Source organism: Ambystoma mexicanum, chromosome 1q (genome assembly GCF_040938575.1).
Source record: "Ambystoma mexicanum isolate Mex_15411 chromosome 1q, UKY_AmexF1_1, whole genome shotgun sequence".
NCBI classification, from domain to species: Eukaryota; Metazoa; Chordata; class Amphibia; order Caudata; family Ambystomatidae; genus Ambystoma; species Ambystoma mexicanum.
The window spans coordinates 1,329,800,381-1,329,817,900 of NC_090922.1; the positions used below are offsets into that span (position 1 = coordinate 1,329,800,381).

At 46.6% G+C, this 17,520-nt stretch overlaps 1 protein-coding gene across 7 annotated transcripts in view; it reads left to right on the plus strand.

Annotated features, from left to right (window-relative positions):
- Window positions 1-17,520, plus strand: part of TUT4 (terminal uridylyl transferase 4) — a 2,154,442-nt gene that overhangs the window by 642,894 nt on the left and 1,494,028 nt on the right. For all 7 annotated transcript variants that reach the window (XR_011291019.1, XM_069642184.1, XM_069642186.1 and 4 more), the window contains exon 16: window positions 4,765-4,851. Coding sequence is in view for 6 of the 7 variants with exons in the window: in XM_069642184.1 (XP_069498285.1) it covers window positions 4,765-4,851 (87 nt within the window). In the remaining variant the exon portion in view is untranslated. The remainder of the gene's footprint in view (window positions 1-4,764; window positions 4,852-17,520) is intronic.

Below are 17,520 nucleotides of genomic sequence, written 5' to 3' on the forward strand. Positions count from 1 at the left end.
ATGCATCCAAACTCTAGTGGGTTGTGTTGAGGGAATGCAGGGCACGGGGGACTTATACACATATGGTGGGACTGCACGAAAGTCCAAGTGTCTTGGGAGGAGTTGCTTGCGCTTATTTGTAGAGCAATTGGGCAGTCATTTCCCTTTGATCCTGAGTTTGTTACTGAGGGTCCCAGCTAGAGAGGTGGATTGTTTGCTGTTGAGGGCACAATAATAACTCTGTTGCTTACGGCAACAGCGGCAAATTGGAAGAGTAAAGCGGCACCTACTCCGAATCTTTGGTGGGTGAGAGTGTGGTTGTGCTAGCAATGGAGAAGATGTCGGCAGACGTAGTGGTTCGACGGGAGACTTTCACATATAGGTGGGGGCCTCTAATGTCCTTCCTAACCTCTGAATATATATATATTGTACCTGCCCGCACAAGTTGAGGGCCATGCATCTTTTTGATTTAATAGAATTGTAGGTATGACCCTCAGAGCTCAGGGCAAGTAAAGGAACAAGACATGGAGTTGCTCAGAGAGCACTAGGAAACAGGGATAACCGAATGGCAGTGGCTTGGTATGAGGTTGTCTTACTCTCTGAATTTTCTTGGAGCCACTAGACCTTGTTTAAGGAGGAGAGTTGAAAAGGAGAGGGAGCCGGGTGGGGGGCAGGGTTAATGCAGATGTGTTCTATGGAAATGTTGTGACATTTCTTTTTTTTTTATTGCAAAACCGTTTTCAATTGGAAGTGTATTATCTTGCTTGATATCGGAGTTCTATGTTGAAATTAATAAAAGTGCATTGGATACAAAAAAGAGCAAATACTTTTGAGACGTTAAAGGAGTTTGTTGAAACCTGTCAAAGGTTCCATGCACATATTGGCACCTTTTAATTATGCTGCATTTCTGAAGGAATTTAAAATTAAAGCTATAGCCTGGTACTGTATTTATAATCTGAAAGCATTAGAAACAAACAAATCTTATACTGAGTATGTTGAACAAGATTTCCCTTATCTTGCCCAATTCTCAATTTAGATGCTTCATTATGTGCCTTTGTTGTAAGGTGCTCCCCCCACTTTCTCATACTGGCACTTGGCATAACATTAAGCATGAATGTAGAATGTGCCACTTTTGTAAAATGAAATTCGAAACACCTCGACATGTTTTATCTCTTCGGCTTAAATTCGAAAATACTACCTGTTAGAATATTTGAAGTGTCTCTACAAAATGACCAATTCTGGCCACATGTGCCCTCGGCTAAGCCTTTGGTTGTATCCGCAGCAGCATATTACATGTGCTTAGAAGTGTAGAAATTAATTTTGGCATCTTGCTTGTAGAAAATATTTTTCAATCTAATCTCATTTGGTTTATGGTAACACAAATGTTGTAGTCAATATGAATTCAATACTGTTTTTAGATGTTTAAATAGAGGCAAGATTTTATAACGTATTTCAATGAAATTATATTTGATCTATTTTCCTTTTATGTTATTTATTGTGATTTGGGAGATGTCTCCACTGTCCACTAGAGTGGTGGGAAAACATTTGTCCAAAGGGTAAACGTGTTCACAAGACCTACCAAATCACTCTGAGCTAGAAGAGATGGTGACTACTTTGGGAGGGACGCAGTATTTCCTGCACCCTTTTGAAGACAGCAATATACCACCTAAACTGCGGATGGCCTTCTGCCATTCTGAGCAAATAGCCATTCACACCTTACATGTACATAACACACAAAACACATCTCCTATCTCTGATGATATTGTACTAGGTAAGGATTCCAAACAAGATCTCCCGGGTAGTCCTGTTAATCCTGTGAACTCCAACTCCCATAGTGCCTCAAGTACTGAGACTAGGAAGTGGAGAATGCGTTTGTGTGGATTGAAAGAAACCCTAAGCAAGATGAGCAGACTAGTCGTTGCAAGATGAATCAGCTGTGCGGGACATTTAACAATGGTTTTCACTGGCGGTCTGAAGTTGGAAAGAGAAGTTGCTGCTTGGGCGAAGCAAGAGGCAGAAATGCTGGTGAAGGAAGACGCTTGGGAGCAGTGCGGGCTTATGAGTAATCCACACCGCAGTGGCGAGAGACCCAAAGGAGCACGTCAGGCTCCAAAGTGATACCACGAGGGGACCAGCAGCAGAAGAGAAGCTTTGCAGGACACGGTCGAACAGAAAAGCAGCCACTTTAGCAGCGAGTGGAAACGAGAACTAGTAAAGAGCTGAAAGCAGGTCTGTCAAGCGGGGGATGCCATTCCCACTTTGTGACTTTGTTGCAGCGGGTGCACGAAGTCGGGAACACCACGAGACACCAGTGAGTTTGCCTAGAAAGAGTGAGAAACCCGGTGCATACTGACTGGTACATGGACAATTGAAAGAGTGTTTTGAATACCGTTCAAGTACATTAATGCCTGAAATGTCAGTATGGAGAAAGCTGGAGCAAATGTGATTATAAGCAGATGACTGTTAATGAAGAAGCTGAAAGGCAAGATTTGCGCAAGTCTCCATATATATGAGCAGTTCATATGGGGAAAGTTGAAGCAAGCATTACCATAACCAAATAAGTACTGGTGAAGCAGTTAAGAAACAAAACTTTGAACACCTCTTCATATGCGAGAGGTCCATATGGGGAAGCTTGGGACAAGTTAAAATCGAGAGTCAATGAAGTATAGACATTACAGGAGTACACCTGTGCTATACTAAGAAATAAGGAGAGCATTGAAAGAAGACCTGATCAATGGAATATTTCGGGCATTGAGCCTTTTGGGGGACAGATACCTGGCAGGAAAGTACACCAGGGAATCTGTGGAACCCGGAGGGGGATACCCGGCAGGATAATATACCAGGGAATCAGAGGAAACTAAAAGACACTTGTGCCATCCTTGAAACAACAGTTGTGTAAAAGAGACACAGTTGTGTAAAAGACACTTTTGCTGGCCTTGAGACGCTGTTGTTTGGAAGGGAGAAAAGGGGTCCATCACACAGATCCACGCATCCCCTAGTCATATTCAAGATCCACATTACCAATACAGGACCTGACCCTTTCCCCACAACCTCTCGTATGAAATAAATCAAAAATATGCAAGTAAATCCTTTGCATAGGTGTTGTACCTATATTGAAATGTTCTCAATACACTCCTAGAAATAGGTGGAAAGAAAATAATAAAGTTAGATGCTGTAACTCAATACATTTCTATGGACAGGAGTAAATTGCAGTGATCATAATCCCCATAGGAAATAACAGAACAAAGTCGATAGGCAAGCCATGGTTGTGGGTTAAAGCCAGGTAAGCACTAGTTTGATCCCACAGTTCAGCCAAAGAAGCAACCAACCCTAGAGAGCACTAAAGGACCACCTCTTGAAAAGCTCCAGCTTCAGGTACGAGACCCAGCCAGACAGAAGAGGACAGATGCAATGCAAGATTCTGAACAATAGAAGGCAACTGTAATACACGGTATAGCAGGGTCTACAACCAGTAATCCCGGGCCAAGTGGAACCTTGGCAATGTTTCTACAGAATATATCTGTACACCAGGACCCGCAGAAAAGTACTGTTGGTGCTAGTCACTGCTGATTCAACTATGAAATAACAAGGTAACCTGGTAATTAAGGGCCTACTTTTATAGGCTTGGGAAAGTGATCTGGTTCCAAGGACTTGGACCCTGAATCAACGATGGGCAAAAAGAATAGGTGTACCCAGGATAATGACCCACTAGGCAAAAGCAGCAGCAGGGATGGAGACAGCATCATGAAACCGGAGGAACTTGACCAATGGGATATAGGCAGCTTGAGGGACAAGAGGGGCAGCCAGCCAGCAAAGAATGATCCCACAATTGAAGCAATGCATGGAGATGACCCATGGAGGCCCAAGACTGAGCAGGGATGGAATAGTGGCAACTCTTTTTAGTCACTCTAGGAGGATTGTAAATGATTTGAGATATTTTTCCCCTTAAATAATAGGACAATTCATCTGGGCCAGGGTGACTCCCCACTTGGAAGAGCTTGATCCAGGAGAATTTCACAGGAAGGCCGCACAGCAACTACGCAGAAATGGTCCCAAGATAGTACCGCCTTTCCAAGTAGCAAGTAGGTCTGTTAGGAGGACGATGAATTACACAAGAAAGGATTTCTGCAGCCTTGAGGAAACCAGTGACAATGGTCCAAGGTGCACCAAATATACCAAAACCAAGTCCTCAGATGCAGCAGGCCATCTATACAGCAGTTAAGGTAAAAATCAGAGAAATTGACACTCTCTCCCCTAATTGAACAAAGTCTGCCATCCAATCACCCTCCTGGTCGGCACACAAGAGTTTGGTGCCCGGTCAATGAGGCTGGCCCTGTAAACTGCCAAACATTCAGGCCCACCCACACAGGCTGTGTATTGGGTACGTCTAGGGCAGAATACGAAGCTTGACTCACGGTGAGCCCATGTTAGCACAAGAGAAATTTTAGACCTACCCCATTTCCCCCCCCCCAAACAAGAAGGGCATAATACATTTGTCTAGTAGCGCTACGGCTACCATGCTGATGCATTGAGCTGCTGATGTGCTAAATAGGACTGCTCATTGGTGAAGCTAAAATTAAATTACAACTGCTGCCAGCCAATTCCTCAACACACTTGGAATCACCCTGAGCCCAAAATGGGGTGTTTGAATAGCACATCTGCCCTGGTAGCTGTTGAATCTAAGCACATGTTTGCACTCTACGAAGAAGTTCTTTTCATGATTACTTATAGCTGTAGTTCTAAAATTGGGACTACTTTTTTAATGTTCTTTCATTCCTTTCATAGATGAGTTATCACCACATCTCTTTGAGCAGCAAGGCAGAGAACAAATCCTGGCATATTTGGAAAGGTTTATCCGGAAGGAATTTAATGGTAGGTTGTGCCCTGTTTTGAGCAACTTTTGTTTAGTGCTATAAAATATATTTACAAGTACTATCATTCTTTTAAAAAATGTATTACAATTCACTAATTAGTTGTCCCTGTTCGAGGCATTGTTAAACTTTGAGTAAAATTGGCATTGTTACCATTCACATTACTGAGTGTTGATAATGCATCCATCCATTAGTGATTCTGATACTTAATATATGAATGTGTTTTAGATCATTGTGTCAATCATGCAATTCCCAGCAACTATAGTATTGTTTTAGAAACTCATGTTTTAATTTGAATTGCAATTAAGTGAGATTAGTATCATTTTCCTGCTCATGAATGTTCCCTGTCGTTATGCTTGGGAATCCTCAGTAAAAAGAAAGCAGTTTCACTTTAGACTGAAAACTGCTTGTCTCCTCTATAACCAATTGCTGCCCTTTGGGTCATACTGCCCTGATCCAAGGACACTAGTCCTCCTAAGCACCTCCCCTGGTGGCCATCTTCAGATTTTACTGCACGTTTCAGTGTTCCTTGAGAATTTGGACTTTTTTGCTAGTTGATAGGTTTTTCTCAAATCCTTTCCCCGTCACCCGTATGCGTTGACTACCGGCAGCAGGGATACGTTGTCGGCGAAGATCGAGTTTCATTGTTGAATCTTCTCTCCACAAGTTTTGGCGGACCTAGGTTTGGGCCTACATCGCACCTTAACTATATCCGGGGTGGACACGAGAAGTCTCTTCAGTGCCTGTATATCCTAAGGCCTGAAGAACGTTTATGTCGAGACCTCAAGTGGCTGTATTATCTACATCCAGTTCACGATGAAGACTTATGCAAGATCTGCCGTGGTTTCCCATTGAAGACAACAGAGATCGCTATCACAGGTTGGTGGCTTGACTCAAGAAGGAGAAGGCTTCTGATGCGACTGGGCACCGTCAGGTCCCGTCGAGGATCCACAGGTCCCATGATCATGCTTCCTTGGAGAAAAAGAGGTTGACATCCTTTGAGAATGCTCTTCCGAGGGGGGCGCTGCTGCTGCATCTGGTTCGGGAAGGACTCGCTCCCCATCTCCGACACCATCTACAGTAAGCCTACCAGCTAGTGGGGTGCCTTCTGTGATTACATCTCTTAACCCATCCAAACACAAATCCTCTTCCAAGGAGAGATCTGCGGGAGGCCAGTCAGCAGCTCCCTCGTCTTCGTCAGCTTTGCTCCCAAAGACCCCATCGACAATGCCCTCATCAACCAGTGCTACAGCCTCGTCGACGACTAGTTTGTTGACCAAGACCTCCACCTCTTTGACGGCCCCTTCGTCGATGACCGCGACTCTGACAACTACCACTTCTGCGACCACCTCGTCAATGACCCATTCAAAGATATCTACCATCATTTTGCCTGCAAGAAGTTCGGCAGCGACTGTCGTTACCACAGTCATGATGATGAAAACACCAAGGGTGGCTTTGCCTCAACCTCCGTCGGCTGTACCGACCACTACTTCAACTGCGGTTGCTCCGATTTTTCAGATTCCAATCATCGCCTCCTTCCCGAAGGTAACAGGTAGGGTGAGGAAGTTGCTACCTAAATCAGACTTTGTGCCAAGACCAGTGAAGGTGTCTCCACCGGCTCCAATGGGGTCCCCAGAGAAAATGGCCCAAGATCTACAGTAGTTTGGAGGATTTGCATCTGCCTGAGAAAGTTTACTCAGACCATGAGGGTGTCCAAGGGCTCATATCCTATGAAGGCTCTCCACGCCATGAGCCATACCTGCCTTCTGTTCTTCCAAGAGGTTTCGGCCTTGATCCGTTCCCAATGGCACCCAGGCTAGCACCCAGGGACGTTTCGCTGGACATTCTCATCGCCTTGCACACTTTGACGGAAATTCAGCAGAGGCTATCTTCTGCTCCCGCTCCTGAGCTGGCCTGTAAAGTCCTCCCAGGATGCAACGTAAGCTAAGTCCTCCCAGGCTACAGTGCCTGCTGACGATGCCCCAAAGGGCCTTGCCACGAGTGGAGGAAGAACTCTGTGCAGACACTGGCACAGACACAGACACCACAGCAACTCATACGGATGAGTTTGATGATAACGTCTCTGCTGACGGGAGCCTCTGTGTGCCGACAAGCCAGCCAGGATTCACCACCGAATGAGATTGGCTACTTCCACACCATGAATACACGGGCATCCAAATTCTTTGGTTTGGTGCCGGAGAAGTGGTGCTTTCCCTTTCAACGCTTGAGTCCTCGAGAAAGAACACTGTCTGTCCCTTTATTGGATGACGTCTGGGAGGAAGGATTGGCCCTTATGAAGACGGCAAGTACCACCTGTTCCATGAGGAGCTGTCTGGAAAAGAAGTACAGGGTCGCAGCCTTCTACGAACTCAGTGGTGTCAGCCACCACCAGGATGTTCTTGTCCAATCCTTCGTCCTCTTCCATCGTGCCCATGGACCAGGAAGGCAAGAAACTGGATGCAGTTGGCAAACTCATCATTTACACCACAGCTTCCATCATCAAGGAATGATGCTCTTGCCATCCTGTCGCGTTACAACAGGGAGCTTTGGTACAAGCTCTGGCTAACATTGGACTATGTCCGGTGTAACAAGAAGGCTGAAGCCCTAGCCCTGTTTCAGGAGGGCGAGGTGGCCTCTGATCATGCCATCACGGTTGCACTGGACATAGCAGAGTTTGGGTTCTGCAAAATGGTCAATGGGTTGGCCCTTCACCAGAGTTGGCAGACCTACAGTCCAAGGTGGTGGACATGCCCATTGATGGTGACAGTGACACAAAGGAGGGCTGGACAGCATTGATGTATAACTGTCATTGGCATATTATGGTGAGCAGAGAGCCAGTCAGTCCCAATCTGCACCTTCATCCTGCGGTGCTACGGGAGTCTGATTGCCCACCACGCCCGAGCCATCTTCCTTGCTTCACGTTCATTCTGCAATCCCTAAGAAGACTAACGCTTACTGCTGCATGCTCTGAACGTCAACTCACCTGCAACCTGCAACTGTTGCTCCCGAACCGTTCCGCTTCTGGAACCTGCATCTCGTGCTCCCGATTTTCGCTGCACCTGGATCTTCATCTCCGGTGCTGTCTGACACCTAAAAGACAAAGAGGCACTTCATTAGTTGCATTACACAGAAGCACAGCATCACAAAAGCTGCATTGTCAGCTTACCTGCACTTGCTCCTGGGGGCACACCGCGCCTCACCTCAGCCACATCGAAGGCTCAGCAACATGCACAGCGAGGTGAATCAGACTTGAGTGAGTAAATGCTCACAGCACAAGGAAAAGACATTTAAAAGGCACCGCGCTGGGAAAGACTGAGTCAGAGACTCTGTATGCATGAAAGAACACTTAATTACTCGCACTCTGCGCGCATTTAAAGACTTTGCGAGTCACAACTGGCTTGGACGCTCACACCAGTGAAGGAACTGACCAGTGCTTTCTTCTCTTCATTTGCACAAGTGTGTGTAGCAGCAACCCACAAGGAGAGTCCAGCCCCCTTCTGACAAGTGTCAAGGTAAATAAGGGGGGGTTACAAATGGAGAGGGTATGGCACCCAAGTGACGTCTTTCTTGCCTCTGCCCCTAGGTCCTGCAACGTAGTCCATAGATCCTGAGGATCTGGAAACTTAGAGGGGCTGCCCATCCACACAACAACTTCCCACCTCTCCAACCACACAGAGCTATTCACCCCACACTGTGCTGCTGTGGAGGAGGAGTGTTGCGGAGCATTCAACCACAGTACCAGAGAGCCGGACACTTCCTCAGGGCTTCAGGCAAGTGTTACAGAACATGAAGCTCACGTTACTAGCCCCGCCTGAGTGTCATGACGTCTGATATAGACCAGTTAGCCGCAATCCTAGGGGAGTTGTCGGCTGAGGTCCATGCTGCTTGTTCTGAAACCAATGCCATGAGGAAGGAGTTACGAGTAAATGGGTAACGCACATGAGGATTTGGCGAGGCGGCCTACGCAGACACAAGCTGGGCAAACTCCATTACCCAGCCCATCACTACCTACACTCCCACCTGCGCAGGTATATGTCACTACTCCACATGCCATCCCATTGGCCCCTCCTGAGCACTTCTTGGGGGATTCTCACAAGTTTGTGCTTTTCATGGACCAGTGCAGACGCCACTTTCTCTGTAGGCCAGGGATTTTCCCAAATGATCAGACAAAGGTAGCCTTTGTCTTATCTTAACTGAGGGGGGCATGCGGCTAACTGGTCGATACCCCTAGTAAATCGTGACAATCCTATTCTGCATAATTTTCCCGGGTTCCAACAAGAACTCGAAAAATGTTTGCCCGTAGGGCACCAGGGCAGGCTCTGTACAGCAAACTGCTGTCTCTACGTCAGGGGTCGCAAGATCGCCTGGCCTATGTTGCTACGTTCAATCAGTTGGTGGCAGAAACCAACTGGGCACAGCAAAAAAGGACTATGCTATTTTATCGAGGCTTGCAAAGTGAATTTAAGGATGTCCTGGCACAAGTGGTCAACCCCCCAGAGCAGTTCTCAGAGTTCATTGATTTAGTGATCCAATTGGACCATCGTCTGCAGGCGCGTAGGACAAGACCGGTCACGCTCCGAAGGGGGTCCTCTTGTACATTCGACTAAAGGCAAGCATTCCAAGGCACCCGAGAACCCTCCGGAACCAATGCAACTTGGAGGAGTCAGGGGGCCACTGTTCAAAGAGAAAAGAGAGAAACGAAGGCAGCTCCAGTTGTGTTTGTACTGTGGAAAAGCAGGTAGCTTTTTGAAGGAATGACCCGTGAAACCGCCTCGGAAAGCTATGGGGGCTGTTGAGACAGTGGGGGATCAAACTAAACCATCAGAAAACTACTCTACTCGGCAAGAATAGAGGTCGGCTTGTCGAAGGGAGAGAAGGCATCAATGGTCCCACATCTTATCATGTCACTCACGCTTGTCCGCTCAGAAGAACCACAGAAGCTGCATGCCCTTGACGCCTATGTGGACTGTGGAGCAGTGGGCAACTACAAGGACTATTTGATGGCCCGGCGTATCAGTGTTTCACCGTATCGAAGAAAAAACACAGATAATGTGGTGTCCGTGAATGGGATGCAGTCAGTTGTCCAGTAACTCAGTTTACAGAAGAGGTTGTGCTGTTCTTTCAAGACGGACATATGGAACATATCGTTTTTGACTTAATGCACCACAATTTCAGCTTATCCTGGGAATACCATAGTTTGAAGGCCATAAACCAAGCATCGACTGGCAAACCCCGGACTTTGACCTTCTCCGCCGACTGCCTAAAAACATGCTATGCACACAAGACCTTAGAGGGGCAGCTGCCTCTCGTGAAGTTGCAAACCAGGCCCCACGGTTCACCGTTGGGTATCATTGATACATTATCACAAGAGTATGAAGACTACCAAGACATATTCCAGAAGGAGCAAGCAAATACCCTGCCCCTACATAGGCCCTACGACTGCCCGATCGATCTAGTACCAGGCGCTCAGGTACTTTGAAATCGCATCTATGCATTAACGGAAAAAGAAAACGAGCACCTGCGCAACTACCTTGACCGGTAGCTAGAGAATGGGTCCACATGACCCTCTAAGTCACCAGCAGCCTCGCCCCTCTTTTATGTCCCAAAGAAGGACGGGGACCTTCGCATGTACATCGATTACAGAGGGTTAACAAAATCATGGTGAAGAACCTATACCCCCTGCCGCGGATACCATTGCTTCCAATACTGGTACCACCCTTATCCTGGCACACCATATCCATGAATTTTATCACGGATCTGCCACCGTACAATGGTTGCAACACTATCCTGGTGGTGGTTGATTTACTGTTGAGGATGGCCTATTTCATAGCTTTTAAGGGTCTACCAAACACTGGAACCCTATCCCAAGTGTTTTTAACAAACATGGTCAAACTGCATGGATTTCCTTCCATGGCAATTTCATATCAAGGAAGCCAGTTCATCTCCCGGTTCTGGGAGAACTCGCTAACCACAGACTGATGGTCAGACCGAAAGGACACATCAGACCCTGGAGCAGTATATGCGCTGCATGTTGACAGACAGATAAAAGCTGGGTCGAACTTCTTTGGGTAGCGGAGTACGCCCATAACAATACCATTCACAGTTCTACAGGCTATTCTCCATTCTTTGCACTTTATGGCATACTCCCACATACCTCCGCTTACAATCCACCAACACCTTTAGAAATGCCTGCTGTTACTTCTTTTTATGCCACCATCCATGATATTCTGCAGCAAGCTAAATTGATGCTGCAAAATACCAAGGCCACCTACAAGTGATTTGCAGACCAGAAAAATAACTGATGCCTGACTTATTGCATAGGAGACAAGGTCTGGCTAGCCACCAAACCCATCAGTCTGATGGGCCCGAAAAGGTTACATCAAAAGTACATCGGCCCTTATCTAGTCATATCTCAGATCAATCCAGTAGCAGTAAAATTCAAATTACCCCCCACCTTGCGAGTACACCCAGTTTTCCATGTATCTCTGTTGTACCCTGTCCAACCTGGCACCCGAGATTCCTTAGTTAGGCCTCCTCCAGTAACAACGCGGGGGGGGGGGTAGAACCTGAATACAAAGTCCAGAACATTTTAGATTCTAAGGTGGCACGCATTTGGAGAAGTGCATTTGCGAAGTGATGTCGGCTGCTGAGGCTACAAACTGATTCGAACAGCAAAATCTGCAACTTTTCTTTTAAATGATATGGAGTGAACTGAAGATCTTTCAGGACTAAAGGACTTTATATAAGCCCTGTGAATATGTTGATAAAGTATTATTTACTCACTTTTTCACTCCTTATAGTGATCTATGGCCTTAAACTCCGCCCACTTTCCCAGTACTCTCCAAAAGGAACTGGCCGCGTGCAATTGGCGCGCCCGCATTTGGAGAAGTGCATTTACGAAGTGCTGTCGGCTGACTGTGGGCGGTGGGTGGTTTTGGTAAAACTATGTGTATCAGTGTTTGTGCAAAAGCTAATGATTAACATCTCAATCTAAAGTGAGTGTATTTACACTGTATGCATTGTTGCTCGGAGACTTGCGGATTAAGTAACGTTGTTTTAAATTGCACAGCAGTTTTTTCAAACACTAGAAGCACTTGATCATAGTAGCCCTGACAGGCTTTGAGGAGAAGTTGTATATTGTAGAAATGTTGATAGCCATTTGAACTAGTAGAGAAGACTACCCAATTTCAGTTTTTTGTGCTGTTGTCTGATGTGTGAACAAATTGTGGTTCTTCACAAACCGCAGGTTTAAGGATTGAACGTTTAAATTGGAGGCTTTGTGAAGTAACTGGGCTTACTAGAAATGGTGGTAACTTTAAAAACAGGCATGCCTGCGCAGGAGGAAATTACAGCCTGCTCTTTGGAGGCAGTTTGCACCCCCAAGTCATCCACATGCACGATCCATTTAGTGAGAACAAGTAAATCTGCCTCAAATATACATGCATGCGCTGTAATGGCAGACATAAGGAAATTCTGTGCTCCTGGGGCCAAAGCGGGTGCGGAAATGGGAAAATTGCTCCCCTGTTGTCCATCTATTGACTTGACCAATCATGGTTCCGCGACTCAGGAGAGGGGGGGGGGGGGGATCTGGTGAACTTTGATGATAGCCCTCCAGACTCTCTTGTGGCTGCCGGGGCACTGGCCTTGGTTAAACATCAATTGGACAATATAGGTGGAGCGGAGGGAAAGCTATCTATGGGTATGTTACAAAATCTGATGGCCATCATGGTTAATAATGAATATGATAAGAGTGATTTAAAAACCCTTATGCCTTCCAACTCTGAGGAAAGCGTGGTTATTGTCACAGATGCAACAAGCAAGAGCCTTGAAACTAGCCCGGCTAGATAATTTAATAATGGTAGCAACAATAGTCAAGAGCTGGGCGGAAGTGCGAACATGCGAGAGTTGTCTCAATCTCCAATAATGTTCTCTCCGACGGCCAATGATTCATCGGTCTTATCGTGTTCTTACACTCAACCACCACCACGAAGAAATCATTCTGCTGCGGCTGAAAAGCTCCAAGCAGTGTAGGGGAATTTTGTGATTGGGCTAGAAACGTCCCTACAAACCATGAATGCTGCGCTGTTCGCGCGTACTCGTTTATATGACACTTTAGACACAAAAATGAATGACGATACTCATTGTTAGTAGAACTGTTGCAATGGAAAATTCCATTTCATCTCGCTGTGCATGTTGTCAAAATCAAATGAATGTTGTAGATAAAGCTGGGATAAATCCTACTACAAATCTTGATGCACAGAAAGTAATTCAGGAAGATGTACTATTGATTGATTGTACGCAAAATCAACAAACAATCTTGCAACATGATGCAAGAAAATAAACATTCGGCCTCAATAGAAATGTAGATGAAGCACTACAATCAAAACCTCACAAAAACATGTGTGTGATGAATCCTCCAGCTAGCACATCAATAGAGCAAGATGAGGTATGCATACCTAGCCAGCAGGGCTCTAAAAAAAAAGAAGGCCAAATCTTAAAATCTGGAAATGGGGACTATAAGTCCCCATGAAACTATTCATCCGAGTGAGATCATAAACAGTTCTGATGATGCACTTGGGAATACTAAAGCACCCACGTATAATATCTTTGAGAAGAAAAACAAAAACTCAAGTATGTCCCCACCAATTGTAAAAAAGAGGTAAAAAAATATTAAGACCATGGCAAACTCTAAGATCACAATGCCGAAAACTGCTGCGGCTTTAGCTTGTACTGCCATTGCCAACAAATATCGGAATGTACTATTGTTAAAAGCAGGGCACATATGCCAGTCGAAAACTGTGCCAATGGCATATGAACCACTGGACAATGTAATTCTATTGAGCAAGCAGCAAAAGGCCTTACCTGAAATTATAGCAAGTGTGCAAGATCGACTCAGAGCCATAAATGACCCAAGGTTCTCTACTCTGAATCAACCTGAACAGCAAAATGTGAGATTGCCCAGTGAAGAAGTGCGGTGTGACGCAGGAGAGTCAGGTGGGGAAAAGAGAATAATGAATGATTGGAGAGAAGAAATTGAGCATTCTTTAAAGAGGCTCATTTCCCAAGCTAATAAACAAGAGTCTGCAATATATAGTGAAAAAAATAGTATTGGTCAAACTTTTATGCAAAATAATACGAATCAATTTCAATTACAGAAGCAGTCTAAAGTAAATATTGTGTCCAGAGCGTGCCTGCGTACCCCGCAAAGGAATATGGGTATTGACTACTTGATACTCCAGTGTCGCCCCCACCCCTTTCACAGATTTGACTTAAATAGACAATCGCTTATGAACATATTCGCTGATGTACCAGCATTAAAAGGAATATGCTCGGGTGATATAGACCAGATTGAATTTGTACATCAAAGTGATCTTTCTGTGGTGAAATTATGGATGAAATCAGGTTTTGTCAAAAATGCATTGTGGCAGGCTAGATCTGATTTGTATCAGCTGGGTTTTCGTCTGTTGAATGGTTCATCATTGGATAACCAACATGTTCCAATTTTGGCGCATCAATATTTGTCCAGAGCCAGTGGTAATTCGAGAAATCAGCTTTCGAGGGGGATTGAGTCCTCCGACGTATTCCATATCTATGACAGTAATCACCGCAGCTGTATGGAATACGTCGGAGGACCATCCCATCGAAAGAACGTTACCAGGTAAGAACGTAACTTGTTCTTCTAATCAGCAAATTGACTTAACAAGTGAGTCTTGACGAGGGAATGATGGAAGTGAAATAAGTGTGACTAAAAACTAACTAGTCTATCATCCCATCGTCCTTTCCTTAGCCTCCTGGAATACAAGAGGCTTTAACCATCTGACCAATTCTAAAGACAGCCTATTGGGGAATTACGATATATTGGCGTTTCAAGAAATCTGGTTGGGTACTGTACCTGTTTGGGATAAACATATTGTATCATTGGTTCCTGCCATTGTGCCCATAAAAGGCAGGCCAATGGCCGGCCTTATGGTGGCAATAAAAATATCTCCTAATATCCAACCAGAACCTAGGGCCTTGCCCAATAGTTTCCTACAGATGGTGAAAATAAAATCTAAGCTCAAAACCATCGGTTTAATAAATGTATATTGGAATCCTGCTGCAATTACCGATGATGATTTTTTTGAGGCTATAGAGGACCTTGTGAATCTGACGATTATGGACTCAAGCTGTGATCATGTAATAATCACACGCAATCTAAATATAAACTGCCTAGAACAGGTTGGGAAAGCTGTTACACCAGTAGCTAAAATATGGAATACACTTATGAATGAGCGCCAGCTATTTAAACTGAATGGAGCTAAAAAAGGGGATATGCCGCCAAAAGCCACATGGCACGGAGGCACTCAAGTTGCTATGATCGGCTATAACTTTGTAGATGGTGGATTGGTCCCATATATAACTGAGTTTCGAAATGGTTTCTCAAAGCGTAAGTGACCACGATATTCAAACTACACAATGGTCTTGGAGTTATGATGAAAAATCATATGAAACTTCCTTAGCATATGACATGACTTTGAATTCGGCGCAAAATAGATTCTATTGGTTTCCACAGTCTTTAGATACTCTAAAAAACAATCTTCCCTGGCCTACAATGATCGCCTGTATGTGAGCACGGGAAGGGGGTCCTCATCAATTGATGAAATGCAAATGTTTGTAGTTAAGAAAAACAAGACCAAAACGACACGTCAAAATGTGCTGCATACTGGGAGGCGCCGTTGAGCAGCCAACAAAATGGCTGCCTAGCTTTCCAGCTCCGTGTGCCACCGCTCTAGATCTGCCTTCATCTGCGGTCTAACATCTTGCCCCATCCTCTAAACCGGCTCCTGCCTTGCAGGCACTTTGCCCCACCTGCCCGTGAAATTCTGGCCTGAATCGGACCTCCTGAGCCTGAGTTCGGCCGGTGGCGCGGCCCCGCGTTGGACTGACTGTGCCGCTGCTCTGCCGCTGGGCGAGGGACGGGTTGCGCAGCTGGGGCCCACCACTGCCTGCGACCCTACTGCTCGCTTATTCTCGCCGCCCGCCTCCCTGGCTCGATCGCTGGCCTCCCGGAGTCTGGGGGCTGTAGCTGATCGGGAGCGCGGAGGCCGCCATCACGACCTGCGCTGATACGCGTGGGCGCATCCTGCCTCAGACGTCGCGGCCTCGCCGCTGGGATCCCCCGCGGCCGTCCGCCGCTCTGCGCCCGTGCGGCGCTGCTGCCTGACTTCTTCCCGCGGCCCCCGTGTCTCCGCGGGACCCGTCGCGGAGATCACCCCCGCCGGACCTACGGCCGGGGGGCCCTCAGCGCGGCGCTGAAACTGTGCTATTGACAGCGTGGGATCCCCCCGCGCACTTTGTGCGGACTTCGCGCGGGCTCGCTGGAGACTCCGCCACCCGGATCCTGCACCAGCGTAGGGTGAGGAGCTGGGGGGGATACTGGGGGCGGGCGCTCCCGCGACCCCTCTGCTCTGGCTGATACCCCCCGCTCCCTCATCACTGCACTCCACGACATTGGGATCCCGCGGCGATTACCCATTCTGCCTCATATGATCCATTGAGGCGCGCTGCATGGTAGTCTCCCCAGACACTGCCTCCCCTACACCCTGGCTCAGGAGCCTGGATAATACGCTTCTAACCCTGTGGGCTACTGCTACATCATCCAAAAAGCCAGATCTCCTTCCTTTGACCTTTTGCTTTGCACAGCCCCAGGTCATATACAGCACCCGTATTCTACTTACTTATATTACACAATGTCTAACGGATCCAGGAATACCAGTAAGACTGGGGCTATGGATAAATTTGCAAAAGCCACCCCGAGATCTGAGTCGGCCATTCTTCTTGTGACCAGACCGACACACCACTCCCTGCGGAGGGGCCTCCTGCGGACCTGACGGCCATGATGGAGTCTATGGCTAGAAACTTTGCTGCATTTCACGAAAAGCTAGACGATATAAATGCTAATGTGGCATCTCTTAGGGCCAAACTGGATCAACAGGGGACGCCGATCACTGAGGCTGAAAATAGAATCGGTGCCAGTGAGGACAATATAGTTACGCTGCAGAGTACAGTGGCCACCCTTGTCACGGACATGAAATCAGTAAAGGCTAAGTGTGATGACCTTGAATCCAGATCAAGAAGGAATAATATACGCATTATTGGGGTCCCGGAAAATGCGCTGAAGGGCCTGCTCGAATTGGCCGTCGAAAACCTCTTGAAAGACCTGTTGGGCAACCCAGATTTGTCCCCCTTCTTCACAATCGAAAGGGCCCACAGGGCACTGGCCCCACGTCCCAAACCTGGTGACTTTCCGAGGCCCATTATTGCAAAAATTCTGAGTTTCAGAGATCGTGACCAGATTCTCCACCTCGCACGTGAGAAGGGTGAGCTCAGAATGGACTCGCAGGTGATCCGAACTTTCCCTGACTTCTCGACCGGAGTCCAGCAGGAGCGTCGCCAATTTCTTGGAGTTAAGAAACTGCTCAGGGAGAGAAGCATTCCTTATGCCATCCTATTCCCTGCGCGTCTAAAGTTCACATTCAACAACAAACTTTACTTCTTTACGGTGCCCTCGGAAGCGGTGAAATTCATAGAAGCGCATATTCCCCCTCATCCACCCGCTGGGGATATGATGGAGAATGACTGAACTTTGTCCGAAGCTTGCTCCCCTTGATCGTCCTTTGGCCAGCCGGTC